The sequence below is a fragment of the Rhinatrema bivittatum genome, chromosome 9 (genome assembly GCF_901001135.1).
Source record: "Rhinatrema bivittatum chromosome 9, aRhiBiv1.1, whole genome shotgun sequence".
In the NCBI taxonomy this organism is placed as follows: Eukaryota; Metazoa; Chordata; class Amphibia; order Gymnophiona; family Rhinatrematidae; genus Rhinatrema; species Rhinatrema bivittatum.
The window spans coordinates 144,699,645-144,718,589 of NC_042623.1; the positions used below are offsets into that span (position 1 = coordinate 144,699,645).

The following is an 18,945-nucleotide window of genomic DNA, read 5'->3' on the forward strand; positions in this document are numbered from 1 at the left end:
TGTGCGGATTAGTTTGTGCATTACTACAGATCCTGGGAGTATGTTGGTCGGTTCTGTGTCTGTTACCGAGATGAGATATTTTACTAGCATGTAAGCATTTGTATCAGTCTTATTTGTTGTGTTTTCTCAAGAGGACATGCATTGATGGTAAACTGCTGTCTTTTCATAAGTAGGGCTATTGAGCCTGGAAGTAGAAGGAATTTGAGTTGCTGTTATTGAGATGAAACCAGAACCAGAATATCTTTTTTGTAGGGTGAGTTGTATGGGGAATGTCATAATTCTGCTTTACATCCATTATTGTAGGTCAGGGGGGTTTCCTGTGGATGCAAACTGTACTCTTACATCCAGCCCCGTGACTATCATGGGTCAGTGTGTCATGCACGTGAGAACCTATGGTGAGATGAGTCACATTCACATTATAAATGTCATAATTAAATAAGTATGCACTAAAATGCAACCCCCTCCATAGCCCCACCCCGCCCTGCTGGGCCATGGAAAAATGGTCTTGCTTGAAGCTGGTCCCTGGTGCAAAAAAGGTTGGGGACCACTACCCTAGACAGTTGCCTACATTGTCTATTCCTAAGTCTGGGTCTGGCCACCACATACACAGAGTTTACAAATATTCCCACTCCAGCATATAACTAAGAAAAACAAAATTTCAAGTCTGACTCCTTTGCTTTGTTTTCCTAGTCAGTACACACACTGCAGTGCATGTGTATACTTTAAAAATATCTGTGTTAGTTCACTGACTTGCACCAACTACAGAGAGCTCACACTGAGTTTTCCTTTTCCTATTGCAGTATTACAGTTGCTGTAAAACAGATAAAAGATTAGACATGCAGTAACAAAGTTTGTCTGACCATAAGAAACAGCACAGAGCTAGAATCCACGTCACATTTCAATTCTTCTTGTCCATGCTTTTCTCAGTATTTTTTCCTCAATGCTTCTTTAGCTGTAAACTCTAATGAGTTCAAAATGGTGTTGCCTGCCTAACCTGAGCTAACTTTAATTTTCGGGGGGAAAAAGAGGAAATCACTGGCATTCCATGCAGATGCCAGCTAAGATAGGCTGGTTTAAAAAAAAAAAAGTTTCACTGAATAGTTCCTGATTTGTTCTTTCTTTTGCTCTCCTGGCTGCAGTCAGTCTAGAGTAAAGTGTGACATTACTGGTTGTTAAATACTGCTGTTTGTGTTGAGAAGAATAAAACCCCTGCAGTTTTGCTTGTACCTTACTCTTTAATAGGAAATAAGATGAATGCAAAGTTTTTTTTTTTGTTAATTTTTGGAGCACTGGCCATTTGAATTCATTTTCCATGAACCAAAATGAATCTGCCTGATTTGGTTCAGATTCCTTATTTGTTTTAAACAAATGCTTATCCCTACTTGGCAACAGGACTCAAGTCTTCCTTGTCATCAACAAAGAAACTCTTTTATCTTATCTTTACATATATGCCCTGCCATTTTAGGCCAAAATAGTAATTCACAGTTCCATACTGCCTCACAGTCAAAATGAGGGACACGTTTCAGACTGGCTTCAGAGGAGTTGGACAGAATCCTAGTCTGTTTATTTTGGGAAAGAGCTTGAGGTTTTTTCAAAAACCATTGGCCCATTGTAACTCAGACATCAGAGTTCTAGGGATCATGAAAAAAGATAAAACCTCAACCTCTTTCCAAAAAGAAACAGACTTGGAAAACTTGAGTCTTGTTGCCAAGTACGGATATACGTTTGTTTAAAACAAATCAGGCAAATTCATTTTGGTTCATGGAAAATTAATTCAAATAGCCAGCGCTCCAAAAATTAACAAAACTTCTGCATTCATTGTTATTTCCCATTAAAGACTATGGGGTAAATTTTAAAAGGTTGCGTGCGGGCGTACATGTGCGTGTGCTACTCGGCGCGTGCACATGTACACCCGATTTTATAACATGAGCGAGCAGGAGCGCGCATGTTATAAAATCCTGGGTCAGCGCGCGCAAGGGGGTGCACAGTTATGCACCTTGCGCGTGCTGAGCCGCGCTACCTTTCCCCCCTAGCCCTACTCTAATCCCCCCTACCTTTATTTTACCTTTTGCGCCTGCCGGCCAACACATTGACAAATATAGCCGCTGTGCCAGGAGCCTGACCCCGCCCTGGACTACCCCACCCCTTTAGTAAAGCCCCCGGGACTTACACGCGTCGCCGGGCCTTTTGAAAATAGGCCTGGCGCGCATAAGGCCGGTTACGCGTGTAACCTTTTTAAAATCCAGCCCATGTGTATGTATATGTGTGTATGTATGTTTCTCACAGGACAAACAGGATGGTAGTCCTCCCATATGGGTGACATCGCAGGATGGAACCCAATCATGGAACACTTTTGTCAAAGTTTCTAGAACTTTGACTGGCCCCTACTGGGCATGCCTAGCATGACACCAACCCTGCAGCCAGCAGGGCTCCCTCTTCAGTCTTCTTTTTTCCATGCAGCAGTAGCCATGCGGTTAAGGAGCTCTGCAAGGATTCCTGACAGGAATTTCTCACGGAATTATTTAAAATTAAATTGCCCCACAGGGGTCCCTCGGTTAACTTTTTCAGTCTGCGGTACTCTGTTAAGTTTTTACCTGTTTTCCATCGATTACCGTTGAGTTTGATCCTTGCGGCCTACTGGACGTCGACCGTACCACAGCTCGATTTTTCTACGGCCATGGCGTCGAGCTGTGGTACGGTCTGTGTCTGGACTGTACTCGTACTATGTCCATTACAGACCTGCATAAAGTCTGTGTAATGTGTCTTGTACGAGAGCATGATATCTTGACCTGCACCAAATTTGCCCTAATGACACCAAAAGGTCGCAAGGCCAGAATGGAGAAGATGGGACTTCTCTTCCGTGCTCAAACCCTGACTCAGTCCATTGCATCGACGTCATCTGAACCGGCACCATTAACGTCGTGCCAGCATTGTCCTACGACCGGTAACCACCCGACGTCAATCACTTCCCGGCCTTCAACACCCTCTTCTCCCCCTCAGGATGGAGGGGATCATAAGGAGAAACATTGTCATCGGCATCGAAAGTCTCGGACCATCAAGGCATCGAAACCATCTATGCCGCCATCATCCAAGCCGCCGCCAAAGAAACCCCGTCCAGAAAAGGCACCGACCTTTTCGGCGACCGGGTCACAGAGGCAATCCTCACCCGACAGGGCGTCGGGAGCCGCGACTCCGCCTTTAATGGTGGTCCCTCCGGCTATGCTTCTGCCTCCTTCTTCTGTTCCAGAGCCCCGGGGCTGCTTGCTACAGGTCTCTGAGAAGAACTGGACCGGATGGTTCAGGAGGCCATCGACAAGGCGATGCATTGACTCCAGGTTCCCCCGGCACCGATATCTGTGCAGATAGTGGAACCGAGCACCGACCCGATTCCAGCAGCATTGGCACTGCTGCTATCGAGGATGGAAGCACTTTTTGCTGCTTTTCCACCAGTGGACCCCGGGTCATCGATGGCTCCGGTGCCCTCCCCACTGACTTTATCATCGGGAGGAGAAACACCGTTCCGCATTCCTCCATCGGGTGTTCTGCCTCAGCCATCGAGATCGATACTGATACCTCCATCGGCGCCATCGAGCCATCCACCGATGCCATCGATGCCTGCGCCAGGGCTTTCATTACTTTCATTGGTCCCGGTTATTCCTCCGATGCCTTCGGAGCCTACACCGGGACCTTCAGTTTTCCAACTACCCAGTCCCTTTGCAGTTCCTAGAGCGACAGGTGCTGATCCTTATGATACCTGGACTGATGATTCTTCACCAGACACCGATGACTTGCCCTCACCACCTTCACCCACTGAAAATAGAAAGCGTTCTCCTCCAGAGGACCTTTCTTTCATAAATTTTGTGAAGGACATGTCTGAATTGGTCCCCTTCCAGTTACTGATGGAACAGGACGACAGACATCAGATGATTGAGTTGCTTCAATTCCTGGACCCGCCCAAGGAAATCACCTCCATCCCCTTCCATCAAGTTCTTCTTGACCTTCTCAAAAAGAACTGGGAGCATCCTGGCTCCATTGCACCAGTCCACAGGAAAACTGACTCTACCTACTTGGTGCAGTCAGCTCCAGGTTTTCAAAAGCCTCAATTGATCACCAGTCTGTGGTGGTTGAATCTGCGCAAAAGAAAGCAAAAAGGTCCAAAACTTATACTTCCTTTCCCCCTGGCAAGGAACAAAAGTTTTTGGATACCATTGGTCGCCGAGTCTTTCAAGGATCAATGCTGATCCTCCGAATTGCTGCTTACCAACTATATATGACCCAATATAATAGTCATTTTTAAGCAACTACAAGACTTGACAAACTCCATGCCTCAGTCACTTGCAGAAAAGTTCCACACCCTACTTAATAAGGGTTTGGAGGCAGGCAAACATGAGATTAGATCATGTTACGATATCTTTGACACTGCAACCAGATTATCTGCAGCCGCTATTTCAGCAAGACGATGGGCTTGGCTCAAGTCTTCAGACCTTCGTTCAGAAGTGCAAGAGTGGTTGTCCAACCTCCCCTGCATAGGAGACAATCTCTTTGGTGAGCAGATTCAAAAGACAGTGGCTGAATTAAAGGACCATCATGAGACTCTCAGACAGCTCTTTCTGTTTCCTTCGGATTATCCTTCTAAACAGCCTTTCTGGAAGGACTCTAAAAAGTCTTTTTATAGACCAAAGAAGTCCTACCCGCCAGCAGCTAAATGACGTTCTGCGAGACCATTCCTCAAATCACAGTCTCGTCAAACCCGAAAGCAAAAGCCACAGACAGCCCCCCCAGCCGGGCCCTGCTTCTGGTTTTTGATTCTCGCATAGAGAGCAGCAACCAGATTCCATTACCAAATGTTCCAGTGGGAGGCCGCTTGTGCCATTTCAACAACATATGGCAATCAGTTACCTCGGACCACTGGGTCTTAGCAATAATTGCTCAAGGCTATCATCTCAACTTTCTCTCCATCCCGCTGGATTCCCCACCTCTAATGATGTGGGAAATATCTGGCCATTCATTGCACCTGGAGCAAGAGGCCTCCCTCCTACTCCAATCCAGAGTATTAGAACCAGTACCATTGCCTCAGCAAGACCTTGGATTCTATTCCCGGTACTTTCTAATCCCCAAAAGATCGGGAGGCGTTCGTCCAGTTTTGGATCTACGAGCCCTCAACAAGTACCTCCAGAGAGAAAAGTTCAAGATGGTACTCTTGGGCTCCCTGCTTCCTCTTCTTCAAAGAGGAGACTGGCTCTGCTCTCTCAACCTCCAGGACGCATACACTCATATTGCGATAACTCCATCGCAAATTCCTGAGGTTTCTCGTAGGCCCCAAGCACTATCAATACAGAGTGTTTCCATTCGGCCTAGCATCTGCACCAAGAGTCTTTACAAAATGCCTCATCGTGGTTGCCGCCTTCCTCAGGACTCAAGGTGTTCATGTCTACCCCTATCTGGATGACTGGTTAATCAGGGCTTTGACTCAGCAATCCGCTTTGTCATCCCTACATCTCACCTTACACACTCTTAATTTCACTCTGATTTCTCGTCAATTACGACAGATCCTCCTTAGTCCCATCTCAAACCTTATCGTTCATTGGGGCAGACTTGGACACCTTACAGGCAAAAGCTTTCCTGCCTCGACAACGAGCCCTCACTCTCGTGTCTCTGGCACAACAGCTGCAGTCTCAACGCTCCTCGATGACTGCACACTGCTTTCTCATCCTCCTGGGACACATGGCGTCCTCAGTTCAGGACACCCCAATGGCCCGCTTGGCCATGAGTCATGCAGTGAACTCTAAGGTCACAATGGACTCAATCCATTCATCCCCTGTCGACCATTGTCCATGTAACCGACTGACTCAGTCTGTCTCTCGCCTGGTGGAAAAATCAGATCAATCTCCTCCAGGGCTTGCCCTTCCAGACTCCAGACCCTCGAATAACTCACCACCGATGCTTCCAACCTCGGCTGGGGAGCCCACATGGCCGATCTGCAGACACAAAGATCTTGGTCTCCAGAGGAAGCCAGACACCAAATAAATTTCCTGGAGCGGCGAGCAATCAGATATGCTCTCAGGGTATTTCAGCATCGCCTCTCCAATCAAGTCATCCTGATCCAGACAGACAACCAGGTGGCCATGTGGTACATCAACAAACAGGGAGGGATGGGCTCCTACCTTCTATGTCAGGAAGCTGCACAGATATGGGCAGAGGCCCTCTCCCACTCGATGTACCTCAGGGCCACCTACTTGCCGGGAGTGGACAATGTGTTGGCAGACAAGCTGAGTCGCACCTTTCAACTGCACGAGTGGTCTCTCAACCCCTCAGTAGCGAACTCGATCTTCCACCAATGGGGTTATCCTCAAATATAGACCTCTTTGCGTCTCCTCAAAATCGCAAAGTAGCCAACTTCTGCTCTCTCACTCGCAGCCAACACTATCAGCCAAGAGACGCGTTCTCCCTCTCATGGGCAACCGGTCTCCTATACGCATTCCCTCCACTTCCACTTCTCTCGAATACTCTCGTGAAGTTACGTCAGGACAAGGGAACCATGATCCTGATAGCACCCCACTGGCCGCGCCAAGTGTGGTTTCCAATCCTTCAGGATATCTCCATTCGCAGGCACATTCCTTTGAGAAAGGACCCGCTTCTAATCACTCAAAACGACAGGTGCCTACGCCACCCCAATCGTCAAACCTTGTCCCTGACGGCATGGATGTTGAAAGGTTAATCCTTCAGCCACTTAACCTTTCTAAACCAGTTACCTGTGTCCTGATTGCTTCACGGAAGCCTTCCACGAGAAAATCATATTCTTACAAATGGAACAGGTTTACGTCATGGTGCTCTTCTCAATCCCTTGACCCCTTTACTTGTCCAATCACGAAGTTTCTGGACTATCTCTGGCACTTGTCAGTCAGGTCTAAAAAATTTCCTCCATCAGAATGCATGTCAGTGCGGTTGCCGCCTTCCATAAAGGTGTTGGGGATGTTCCTATTTCAGTACAACCCCTTGTAACACATTTTTTGAAGGGCTTGCTTCACCTCAAGCCTCCTCTGTGTCCTCCGGCCCCTTCTTGGGACCTCAACCTAGTTTTGGGTCGGCTCATGAAACCACCATTTGAGCCTCTTCAATCCTGTGACTTTCGATATCTCACATGGAAAGTGATTTTCATTTTGGCAATCACTCCCGCTCGCAGAGTTAGTGAATTACAGGCTCTAGGTACTTACCCGTCTTACACTAAACTTCTGCAGGACTGGGCAGTACTCCGCACTCACCCTAAATTCCTACCTAAGATAGTTTCGGAGTTTCATCTCAATCAATCCATTATACTACCTACCTTTTTTCCCAGGCCCCATTCCAATACAGGAGAGCAGGCTCTGCATACCCTTGACTGCAAATGGGCTCTAGCGTTCTACCTAGACTGTACAGCTGCCCACAGGAAAAGCACTCAATTGTTTGTCTCTTTCCATCCTATCAAATTGAGGCAGCCTGTGGGTAAGCAGACTCTCTCCTCCTGGTTAGCGGACTGCATATCCTTTTGCTATCAGCAAGCAGGCATTCCGCTTCAAGACCGTGTTAAAGCACACTCTGTGAGGCCTTGGCGACTTCAGTAGCACACCTACGATCGGTGCCGCTTCCTGACATTTGCAGGGCTGCCACCTGGAGTTCTCTCCATACCTTTACAGCCCTCTATTGCTTGGACAAAGCCGGAAGACAAGATTCCATCTTCGGCCAGTCTGTCTTGTGCAACCTATTTACAACGAGATGTACTAACACCCTTCCACCTGCCCAGTGGGGTTCAGGTTCCCCTCGGCCAAATTTCCTCCTAGTGCCTTGCACGCCTGGGTACATTTGGTGCATACACTGACATCCTCAGCTCGGTACTCACCCATATGTGAGGACTACCATCCTGCTTGTCCTGTGAGAAAGCAAATGTTGCTTACCTGTAACAGGTGTTCTCACAGGACAGCAGGATGTTAGTCCTCACGATTTTGCTTTTCCAAAAAGCTATGAAATAATTCATATCTGTTCAATGTTAGTCACGTGACCCACTTTTGACTGGTGCACATATGTCTTCAGAGAACCTTGGTAAGCATCTTTGTTTTATTTAGACAATTGAACAAATAGATGTTTTCCTGAAGTTAATATTTATTTGTTTGTATGTTTGTATATCTCCTAGTGCACTTGATTCCAGTCAACCCTGTTAAGGAGAATGGCACGAATAGTAAGAACCGAAAAAGAATAATGCCAGATCCACTGACAGAACCACCAGCAGTAGACCCGATCTATGAAGCTCAAGTCTACTGCAATACTCCTAGAACAAAAGAACATAGTTTGGAAGGTAGGTTGAATAACTGCAATTGATACTGCTATTTTCAGTATTTTTTCATAAAGTTAGAGATATCCATGGAAGTAATTTATTGTATGTGCAACATTATTTTAAGTAATCATCTATTTAATAGTATTTCAGAAATATAAATTGCGGGTAGAGTTACTCATTGTATATGTAATTTTCAGTCTTGTGGCAGTGCTTGCAGTTGGGGCCTGTATACTGATTTTCAAAGGGAAACTCCCTGTAAAGTTTCTTTTCAAAAATTACCTGGCCAACTGGTGCCCTGAGGATCTCTAATTCCGAAGATGCAAAGTATGAGGTTAAAATTGCAAAAAGCAGGCACAGGGATTTCAAAATCCCCGTGCTTGCCTTGCCAGCCTGTTAACCACATCCCCAACACAACCTCTATTCCACATAGATCCTTTGAGGAAAGCAGTGTTGATAAGAGTCACTGAACTTAGCATAATCGATTTGGATTAGTCATGTCTCAAATATCACATCCCACGCAGTATAAATCTGTGAGAACCCCATCATTGTGAGGTAATTTGCAATACTGTTTCAAATATAGCCGTACCCAATTAAACAATTTCAATAATAATAAATAACATTAAAGCTTTTAATTGATGAAAGATGGGTAATGAGGTGTGTATTTTTTAAGAAGTGCAAAATATATAGAAAGTGTAGTATTATAATAAAATTGAAAGGGTATTTTTTGAAGCTATTTATTGGAAAATTACCTTCATCTGCTTGCTAAAAGTACATAAGGGTTGCCAATTGGCTCCAGATTTTCAGGGCAGTTGATTCAGTCCTGGTTTTACCTCATTGCAGGGATTTGTAGCCTTGCTTTTTTAAAAACTGCAATAAGGAAATCAGAACTACAATTCCCTGCATGCAATTGGGTAAAACCAGGACTGGATCAACCTGTTCTGAAAATCTGGAGTCAGCTGGCAACCCTAAGTATACATGCTCTCATCCTGGGTTTGGTCAGCGGATTAAAACAATACATAGTCTTAACATTCTCTGTCAACATACAGGCATGAATATGGGTAGATATCTCACGGCACTGATGCAAACTTAACTCTTACAGTTTAGCAAAAGTCTTACTAAGTATGTGGGAAAGTTACTGCATGCATGCTGCCTTATAAGCCCCTCAGTCGTTCTTCATCCAAGCTATCGATTAGATGTATTCCTTATGTATGTTTTGGCCTTATTACTGATCTTGTTTTCTGCCTTGATTCATGTTTGTGATTAATTTTTTTCCATTGCTTCTCAGCAGCTCTCAGTAGAATGTTTCAGTTGTTAATTTAAAAAAATAATTAAAAATATGGAGAAATCCAAGGTTCAAGAAGCCTGCGGTTAGTGGGTTTAAGGCCTGCATTTGTGGATACTATGTATGTCCATCAGAGAAAAAAATCCCATCTGTTATTGCTGCCTGGGACTGAATAATAATTCTTCCAACTGTTATACCTGTTGCTATATGTCCATGAGGATGCAGTAATACTGTATCTGAGGAAGGCGCCATTGAGTAAGACAATGAAGCCTTAGCACAGGATGGGACAGTGGAACTATTCCTCCTATCGGAATGAGGCCTGCTCAGATTCTCGGCACCAGAAGAAGCCAAGGCAGGATTTCACTTCCTCTATTTCCTGCAACTCGGGAAAGGTTTCTCTCCATGGCATGGCTCTTGGATCTTCCATATATCAAGGATTGAGTAAGGTATCTAAGATGGGACCAGATGAAGTGCTAATAATAGCCCCTAAGAGATATGAGAGATCCCCTCTGGGATTGTCTCCCTCAGTGCCAACAAAGCCAGTGCCATCCACGCAGGGTTTCAAAGCATGGACCCTTCCTTGATGCTGAGATGGGAGATATTTTAGGAACAGCTGCCTTTGTTTTACATGACATGGAAATTTGTATGGTGCTGAATCATACAGGACACTGTCCATCTCATGGATGGAGAGCGTGCACTCTAAAGCATAGTCAACCTTCACAGTGCAGAATGCTAAGGCTCCTATGATCTCATCAGAGTAGAGAGCCTTGGCGTGCAAACTCAAAGACAGAGCTGTGGCGCTGAATATGGTTCTACTGACACAGATGATCAGATTTGGCACCAGTTAGCGAGAGGCATCTGCAACCAGTGCGAAGTGAGTCAGATCCCATAGCTTCTACAGTTACAACCAGTGTTGCTCTGAGCTCCTTCTAAACACTGCCACCTTCAGCAGTCTTTAGTGAGGATGAGCCAATCTGGGTTTCTGAAGGGGATGAAGTTCCTCCAACACTGGTACGAAAGGACCCTTAATCAGTGGAAGCCCAGCACTTGGAGCTAGTGAAAAATGTTCTTGCCTCCAAGCTCTAGTTTCCTATTCACCATTCCTGCTTTTTTTCTTTTCTAGAGTTGTTCTTGGAATATATTCAAAGTTCCAAAAGTAGAATATGCGTCCTACATTAACCAAGCTATTGTGCTACTTATTTTCTTTCTGAGGCCGCATGCACACAAAGGAGAAGAGATTCTTTGTTCATTGGACTGTGAGACAGCCCTAGTGTATTACTCTTAGAGAACTCAACTTCACGGTCATGCTTCTCATCTGTCTGACCTTTAATCCCAATAAGGCCAGCTGTCTAACTAGCTAAGGACTGTATAATGCATTGTTGCATGCTGACTGATAGATAAATTATAGATTTTCTCAAAGCTCATCAAGTGAAAGCCATGTGATTTCAGTGACTCATCTTAGGGCCATTTCCATTGAGACATATGCAAAGCTGCTGCTAGGTCACTAATCCACAACTTTTATGTTCCACTAGTGTCTTGGCAACATGCCCTAAAAGAGACAAATTTTGGATAAACAGTTCTGCGCAGCTTTCACCCAGTAGTCCACTCTCCACTGGTGAGGTCCGGGTTGTCTAAACACTAGTTGCTCTGCAATGCAAACCTCAGCTTGGGAATCACCATGCATTATGACTAATTCATGCCTGTTTATCACAGAGAAAGTAAGCTTGCTTATTTGTAAAACTGGGTTCTGACAGGACAAGCAAGATGGTAGTCCTCATATGGGGTGACATCATCAGGATAGAGTCCAATCATGGAACACATTTGTCAAAGTTTCTAGAACTTTGACTGGCACTACTGAGCATGCCCAGCATGCCACCAACCCTGCATCCAGCAGGGGTCCCCCTTCAGTCTCTCTTTTTTTTTCCACGCAGCTTTCGTCACGTGGAATTAGGAGCTCTCTCACACATTCCTGACAGGAATTTTTCTTCAGGAATTTGTTTCAAATTTTGCAAAAGTTTTCACCCCATCCGGGGTCCCTCTTCGCTGTTGATAACCACAATTGTAGGGTAAGTTTTTACCTTGTCTTCGGTCGGTTCCCGTCGGTTACCAGTTATAGGCCTGACCGACACCGACCGCGCGCGGCCTAAATTTGATGGCAATGATGGCGACGGGTTTTCATCGATGCCCTGATTCTCCTAGGACAATGTCTATCACAGACCCTCACCACGTTTGTGTTCTTTGCCTGGGCCCTACCCATGACGTGGACTCGTGTACCAACTGTGCCCAAATGACTCCTAAGGGATGCGGGCTCGGTTGGAGAAAATGGCTTTATTTCATACAATATTCAACAACCAACCTCGTTTCCTTAGTACTATAATTCTACAACCTCCAAGAAATCAAGGAAACCTCTTGATTTGTGGTTTTTGTGTGGTTGCTATCTATGGATCAGCCACTTGTCTTAGCTGGCCCATTAGGATAGCTTCCGTGTTTTATTCTTTAATTTTCTTAACAAGCAATTTTCTTTTTTTGTTTTTTAAATTCTCTTTAAAACTACGTACTTCTGTTCTCCCGATATGCGGTGCGACCCCTCATTTATTGTTATCTTTCTTAAAAAGATTAACTTATCTTTTAGCTGCTCAATTGCTGCTGCTATTCATGGGACCACCTCCGCATAGTCTCCCAAAGCCATCAATGCCGATATCTGTTCTCATGCCAACTCCGGAACTGATGCCACCGATGCTTGCTCCGATCCTCAACAAACTAGATATCCTTATCAGTGCTCTGCCATCAACACCGGGGAAAACACCGATACCGCTCGGTCCATCATGCCCATCTATCTCTCCTCAGACGACAAAAGTCCTTCGATGCCAGACCCGGTTCCAGGGCCTTCTGGAGCATTTCCACCGAGGCATCCACCGAGGTCACTGACTCCTTCGGCGCCCCTTCGTCCTTTGCCGATTCAAGCCCCGATGCCACCGATGCCTCGACCTCCGGCTGTTGAAAGTCCCTTACTGCCAACTGGGCCACAGATGGATGCGGGGGATCAACCTTACCAGCCATGGTCCGATGACTTCCGATTCCCAGGAAAACAACAGGAATTAGATGCCACAGTCTTTTTCAAAACTTTATTGCAGTGGAGACGTATATATTTCTTAAAGCCAGACTCTGGCCAAGTTTCACCGTCTATGGAACGGCTGCCTCAGGGGCTTAGATGTATTTGGACTCAGGTTGATAAAACTGTGATCTTGTGTGAAACTCGTCTTTCCAAGTACAATACGCTGTATCATTGATGCTTTTTATTTCATGTGCACTTCGTGGAGACAGGGATTCGGAAAGAGACATGCAAGCTGTTCTAGTCGCAGTACATGATTAATGCGTTGTCTGAATTGGGAATCCAACAGACGTATCGCATTCACAAGACTATGAAGTCTCATGAAGCTATGTTGGGACAAGGGTCTCATGATTCTCATAGCCCCCTACTGGCCGCATCAGGTGTGGTTTCCCATCCTTCGCGACCTCTCAATCCGCCAACAAATTTGCCTAGGCACAGACCCGTCTCTGATATCTCAAAAGAACGGACAACTGCGCCATCCCAACCTCCAGGCCTTGTCGCTGACAGCTTGGATGTTGAGAGGCTAATCTTACAGCCTCTCAATCTCTCGGACTCTGTATCCCAGGTCCTGGTAGCTTCACGAAAGCCTTCTACTAGAAGGTCTTATCACTCTAAATGGAACCGGTTTTCATTATGTTGCACTTCAAAGGACTTAGATCCCTTTACCTGTCCCACAATAACGTTTCTAGATTACCTCTGGCACCTCTGGGAGTCGGGTCTACAAACTTCCTCCATTAGAGTGCATGTCAGTGCACTCTCTATTTCGACACAACCCTTAGTAGTGCGCTTTATGAAGGGCTTGCTGCACTTCAAGCCCCCTCGCTGTCCTCCAGCCCCTGCTTGGGACCTTAATGTGGTATTAGCGCGATTCATGAAACCTCAGTTTTGAGCCTCTGCACTCCTGCGAGTTACAGCATCTCACTTGGAAGGTGCTCTTCCTTCTTGCTTTGACGTCCGCTCGCAGGATTAGTGAGCTGCAGGCGCTGGTTACTTTACCCCCCTTACACAAAATTTCTTCTTCATTGGGTGGTCCTTCACACTCATCCTAAATTTCTACTGAAAGTAGCCTCTGAGTTCCATTTAAATCAATCCATAGTTTTGCCTACTTTTTTTCTGAAACCCCACCCTCTTCCAGGTGAGTGGACTCTGCATTCCTTGGACTGCAAGTGTGCGCTAGCATTTTATTTGGAACTCATGGAAGGCCATAGGAAATCCACCCAGCTATTTGTTTCCTTTGATAAAATTAAACTTGGAAACCTGGTGGGAAAGCAGACCCTGTCCTCCTGGCTGGTGGACTATATTTCCTTCTGCTACCAGCAAGCAGGCCTTCTGCTCCAGGGACGCGTTAAAGCGCACTCCATTACAGCAATGGCAACGTTGGTAGCACACCTTCATTCTGTACCTCTTGCTGACATCTGCAAAGCATCTACTTGGAGTTATCTCCATTCTTTCTCAGTTCATTATTGGCTGGACAAAGCTGGCACCCAAGATTCTATCTTTGGCCAGTCTGTTCTGCGCATAAGAACATTAGAAATTGCCATGCTGGGTCAGACCAAGGGTCCATCAAGCCCAGCATCCTGTTTCTAACAGAGGCTGAACCTGGCAATTATCCAAACACTAAGAAGATCCCATGCTACTGATGCAATTAACAGCAGTGGCTATTCCCTAAGTAAACTTGATTAATAGCTGTTAGTGGACTTCTCCTCCAAGAACTAATCCAAATCTTTTTTGAACCCAGCAACACTAACTGCACTAACCACATCCTGTGGCAACAAATTCCAGAGTTTTGTTGTGCATTGAGTGAAAAAGAATTTTCTCCGATTAGTCTTAAATGTGCTACTTGCTAACTTCAAGGAATGCCCCTAGTCCTTCTATTATTCGAAAGTGTAAATAACCGATTCATATCTACTCGTTCAAGAACTCTTATGATCTTAAAGACCTCTATCATATCCCCCCTCTGCTGTCTCTTCTCCAAGCTGAACAGCCCTAATCTCTTCAGCCTTTCCTTATAGAGGAGCTGTTCCATCCCCTTTATCATTTTGGTTGCCCTTCTCTGTACCTTCTCCATCGCAACTATATTTTTTTGAGATGCGGCGACCAGAATTGTACACAGAATTCAAGGTGCGGTCTCACCATGGAGCGATATAGAGAGGCATTATGACATTTTCTGTTTTATTAACCATTCCCTCCCTAATAATTCCTAACATTTTGACTGCTGCAGCACACTGAGCCGACTATTTTAAAGTATTATCCACTATGATGCCTAGAACTTTTTCCTGGGTGGAAGCTCCTAATATGGAATCTAACATCATGTAACTACAGCAAGGGTTATTTTTCCCTATATGCAACACCTTGCACTTCTCCACATTAAATTTCATCTGCCATTTGGATACCCAATCTTCCAGTCTTGCAAGGTCCTCCTGTAATGTATCACAATCTGCTTGTGATTTAACTACTCTGAATAATTTTGTATCATCCGCAAATTTGATAACCTCACTTGTCGTATTCCTTTCCAAGTCACTTATATATATATTAAAAAGCACCGGTCCAAGTACAGATCCCTGAGGCACTCCACTGTTTATCCTTTTCCACTGAGAAAATTGACCATTTAATCCTACTCTCTGTTTCCTGTCTTTTAACCAGTTTGTAATCCACGAAAGGACATCGCCTCCTATCCCATGACTTTTTACTTTTCTTAGAAGCCTCTCATGAGGGACTTTGTCAAACGCCTTCTGAAAATCCAAATACATTACATCCACCGGTTCATCTTTATCCACATGTTTATTAACCCCTTCAAAAAAAGGAAGCAGATTTGTTAGGCAAGACTTCCCTTGGGTAAATCCATGTTGACTGTATTCCATTAAACCCTGACTTTCTATATGCTCTACGATTTTGATCTTGAGAATAGTTTCCACTATTTTTCCTGGCACTGAAGTCAGGCTGACTGGTCTATAATTACCCGGATCGCCCCTGGAGCCTTTTTTAAATATTGGGGTAATATTGGCCACCCTCCAGGCTTCAGGTACAATGGATGATTTTAATGATAGATTACAAATTTTAAGAAATAGATCAGAAATTTCATTTTTTAATTCCTTCAGTACTCGAGGATGCATACCATCCGGTCCAGGTGATTTGCTACTCTTTAGTTCGTCAATCTGGCCTACTATATCTTCCGGGTTCACAGTGATTTTGTTCAGTTCGTCTGACTCATCACCCCTGAAAACCATCTCTGGAACTGGTATCTCTCCAACATCTTCATTAGTAAACACGGAAGCAAAGAATTCATTTAGTCTTTCTGCAATGACCTTATCTTCTCTAAGAGCCTCTTTAACCCCTCAGTCATCTAATGGCAATTTATTCTCAGCTTAATACCCAACTTCCTTCCAACGGCCTGCTGGGAATTCCAGGCTGCCTGCTTATCCAAAGCCACCCCTGTTGTTGTGCCTGTTGCATGTCTTTAGGTGCTTTTGGTACATTGGTTGGGCATCCTCAGCTCGCTACTCACCCATATGTGAGGACTACCATCCTGCTTGTCCTGTGAGAAAGCAGAGTTGCTTACCTGTAACAGGTGTTCTCACAGGACAGCAGGATGTTAGTCCTCACGGAACCCACCCGCCACCCCATGGAGTTGGGTACGCTTGCGATTTTTTTATTTTATTTTTCGCACGTACTTTTTACTATATATGAGACTGAAGGGGGACCCCTGCTGGATGCAGAATTGATAGCATGCTGGGCATGCTCAGTAGTGCCAGTCAAAGTTCTAGACACTTTGACAAAAGTGTTCTGTGATTGGGCTCCATCCTGATGATGTCACCCATATGTGAGGACTATCATCCTGCTGTCCTGTGAGAACACTTGTTACAGGTAAGCAACTCTGCTTTCTCCATAGACAGCATGATGAATCAGCCATACTTAATATTTGCCTCTCTCCCTGTAGAGTTCACTACTTTGCTAAAGTTAAGCTCTAGAAGAAACAGAGACCATGGGACTGAGCAATGATCTCCCAGGCTTGGAGACATAAATATAGCCCAACTCCAGCCTTTCTTAAAACACTATCTTTATTCAGCTTCACAAACAGTAGACTGTCTTTCCCTTCAGACAAGTGTACGTCAGTTACTCCCAGTTCAGTATTGCTTCCGTCAGTACTCACAGCTCAGCTTCGGCACAGCTTAGTGTTTGGACAGTATTAATTACAGAGCTGCCTTCCTCCTGGAGACCGGGGCCTGGTCTGACTATTCCCTCCTGGGTCCCAGCTGTTATTCCTCCACTGCTGGGCTTTGCCCACAGAGCTCTCTCTCTCAAGTGGAATTAAATGGGACCAAGCACCTAGCCTGGTCCTGTATTGGTTTAAGGGGGAATATAGGGGCACTGCCTCATGGGCTTGCAAAGCAGTATACTCACGCAGGAACTCCTGTGCTTGCTCAGTAAGATTTTTACTGAGCTTTGAGAGCTGGGTTCTTGTTTGTCTTGTCAGATGATGTCACTGCACTTGTTATGGCTGATTCATCCTGCTGTCTATGCAGAACCCTGTTTACAGGTAAACAAACTTGCTTTTTTAAAATGATGCACAGTATTTTACCCTTCCTTGACTACCTACAAAAATAGCAGGTGCAAAGTACACAGACACTTTTAAGAAGTACTTTACTCTGGCTAGTTTTCTAAGAGAAACTTCTCAGGTTGTTTCTGTTTGACAATTAGCTGCAAAGTACACACAGTAAAAGTACCCGCATACTTTGCAATTGTGCATGCCAGTGAAAATGTCCCCTTTGAAAGTAAATATTACTGCTGTAGTGGCAAATGTAATTAACTCAAGCTATATAATGTGGATACATGATTTTTTTTTATGTTATAATTGCCATTGTCTTCAGTGCTAAGGTAAGAATTACACATATTGGGGCGGATTTTAAGAGCCCTGCTCGCCTAAATCCGCCCAAATCCGGGCGGATTTAGGCGAGCAGGGCCCTGCGCGCCTGTGAGCCTATTTTACATAGGCCTACCGGCGCGCGCAGAGCCCCGGGACTCGCGTAAGTCCCGGGGTTTTCGGAGGGGGGTGTGTCGGGGGCGGGACCGAGCGCAGCGCCGTTTTGGGGGCGTGTCGGGAGCGTTTCGGGGGCGGGTCCGGGGGCGTGGTTACGGCCCGGGGCAGTCCGGGGGCGTGGCCATGCCCTCCGGACCCGCCTCCAGGTCTCGTCCCGGCGCGCTAGCGGCCCGCTGGCGCGTGGGAATTTACGCCTCCCTCTGGGAGGCGTAAATCCCCCAACAAAGGTAAGGATGGGGTTTAGACAGGGCCGGGCGGGTGGGTTAGGTAGGGGAAGGGAGGGGAAGGTGAGGGGAGGGCAAAAGAAAGTTCCCTCCGAGGCCGCTCCGATTTCGGAGTGGCCTCGGAGGGAACGGAGGTAGGCTGCGCGGCTCGGCGCGCGCCGGCTATACAGAATCCATAGCCTTGCGCGCGCCGATCCCGGATTTTAGCGGATACGCACGGCTCCGCGCGTATCTACTAAAATCCCGCGTACTTTTGCTGGCGCCTGATGCGCCAGCAAAAGTATGCCTATTCGCGCGGTCTGAAAATCTACCTCATTGTGTAAGGATGCCCATAGTATATTATTGGAATTGTGTTTTATCAAGTAATGCTTGATAAGTGATAGACTTGTCATTAAGATAGGTCACTGGTCAGTTCTGAAAAATAGATGTATTCCATGTGATTAATATAAATTAACTATGGGGTCCATATTCAGCCACTATGTGTCTGTGCTAGTTAGTCGGTTATACATAACTGGCTAACTAGCAGTGTGCATTTGGCAGTGCAGCTATGTATAACCAACCAACTATGGGACAGCCCCAGGGCCCCACCAAAATTAGCCGGATAAGTTAACCAGCTAACTCTGAATATCAGATAACTGTGAATATCAGAGTTATCCGACTAACGCTGCTTCTCCCAAGAATATCTCCCACCTTGCCCCTGGAATGTACCTGATTTATCTGGCTAAACTTGAGCTGGGGTAATTAGTTATCCAGCTAGAATTTAGTTGGATACTGGCTGAATATAGCCCGGGTAAGCCATTTAGATGGATAACGATAATGTTATTCATTTAAATTGTGTTTAAATATGGACCTCACTGTGAACACTTTAAACTCATATTAGATGATTTTTTTTGATTATATAATTTTATTAGAAAATTAGAAAAGAGCCTGACAATGTAAAATGGCTCCTATTTGTTTAATTTTTCCTTTACCTCTAATTTA

At 45.4% G+C, this 18,945-nt stretch overlaps 1 protein-coding gene across 3 annotated transcripts in view; it reads left to right on the top strand.

Moving 5' to 3' along the window:
- Positions 1-18,945, top strand: part of PXYLP1 (2-phosphoxylose phosphatase 1) — a 211,805-nt gene that overhangs the window by 55,485 nt on the left and 137,375 nt on the right. For all 3 annotated transcript variants that reach the window (XM_029616194.1, XM_029616195.1, XM_029616193.1), the window contains exon 3: positions 8,168-8,329. In XM_029616194.1, the coding sequence (XP_029472054.1) occupies positions 8,168-8,329 (162 nt within the window). The remainder of the gene's footprint in view (positions 1-8,167; positions 8,330-18,945) is intronic.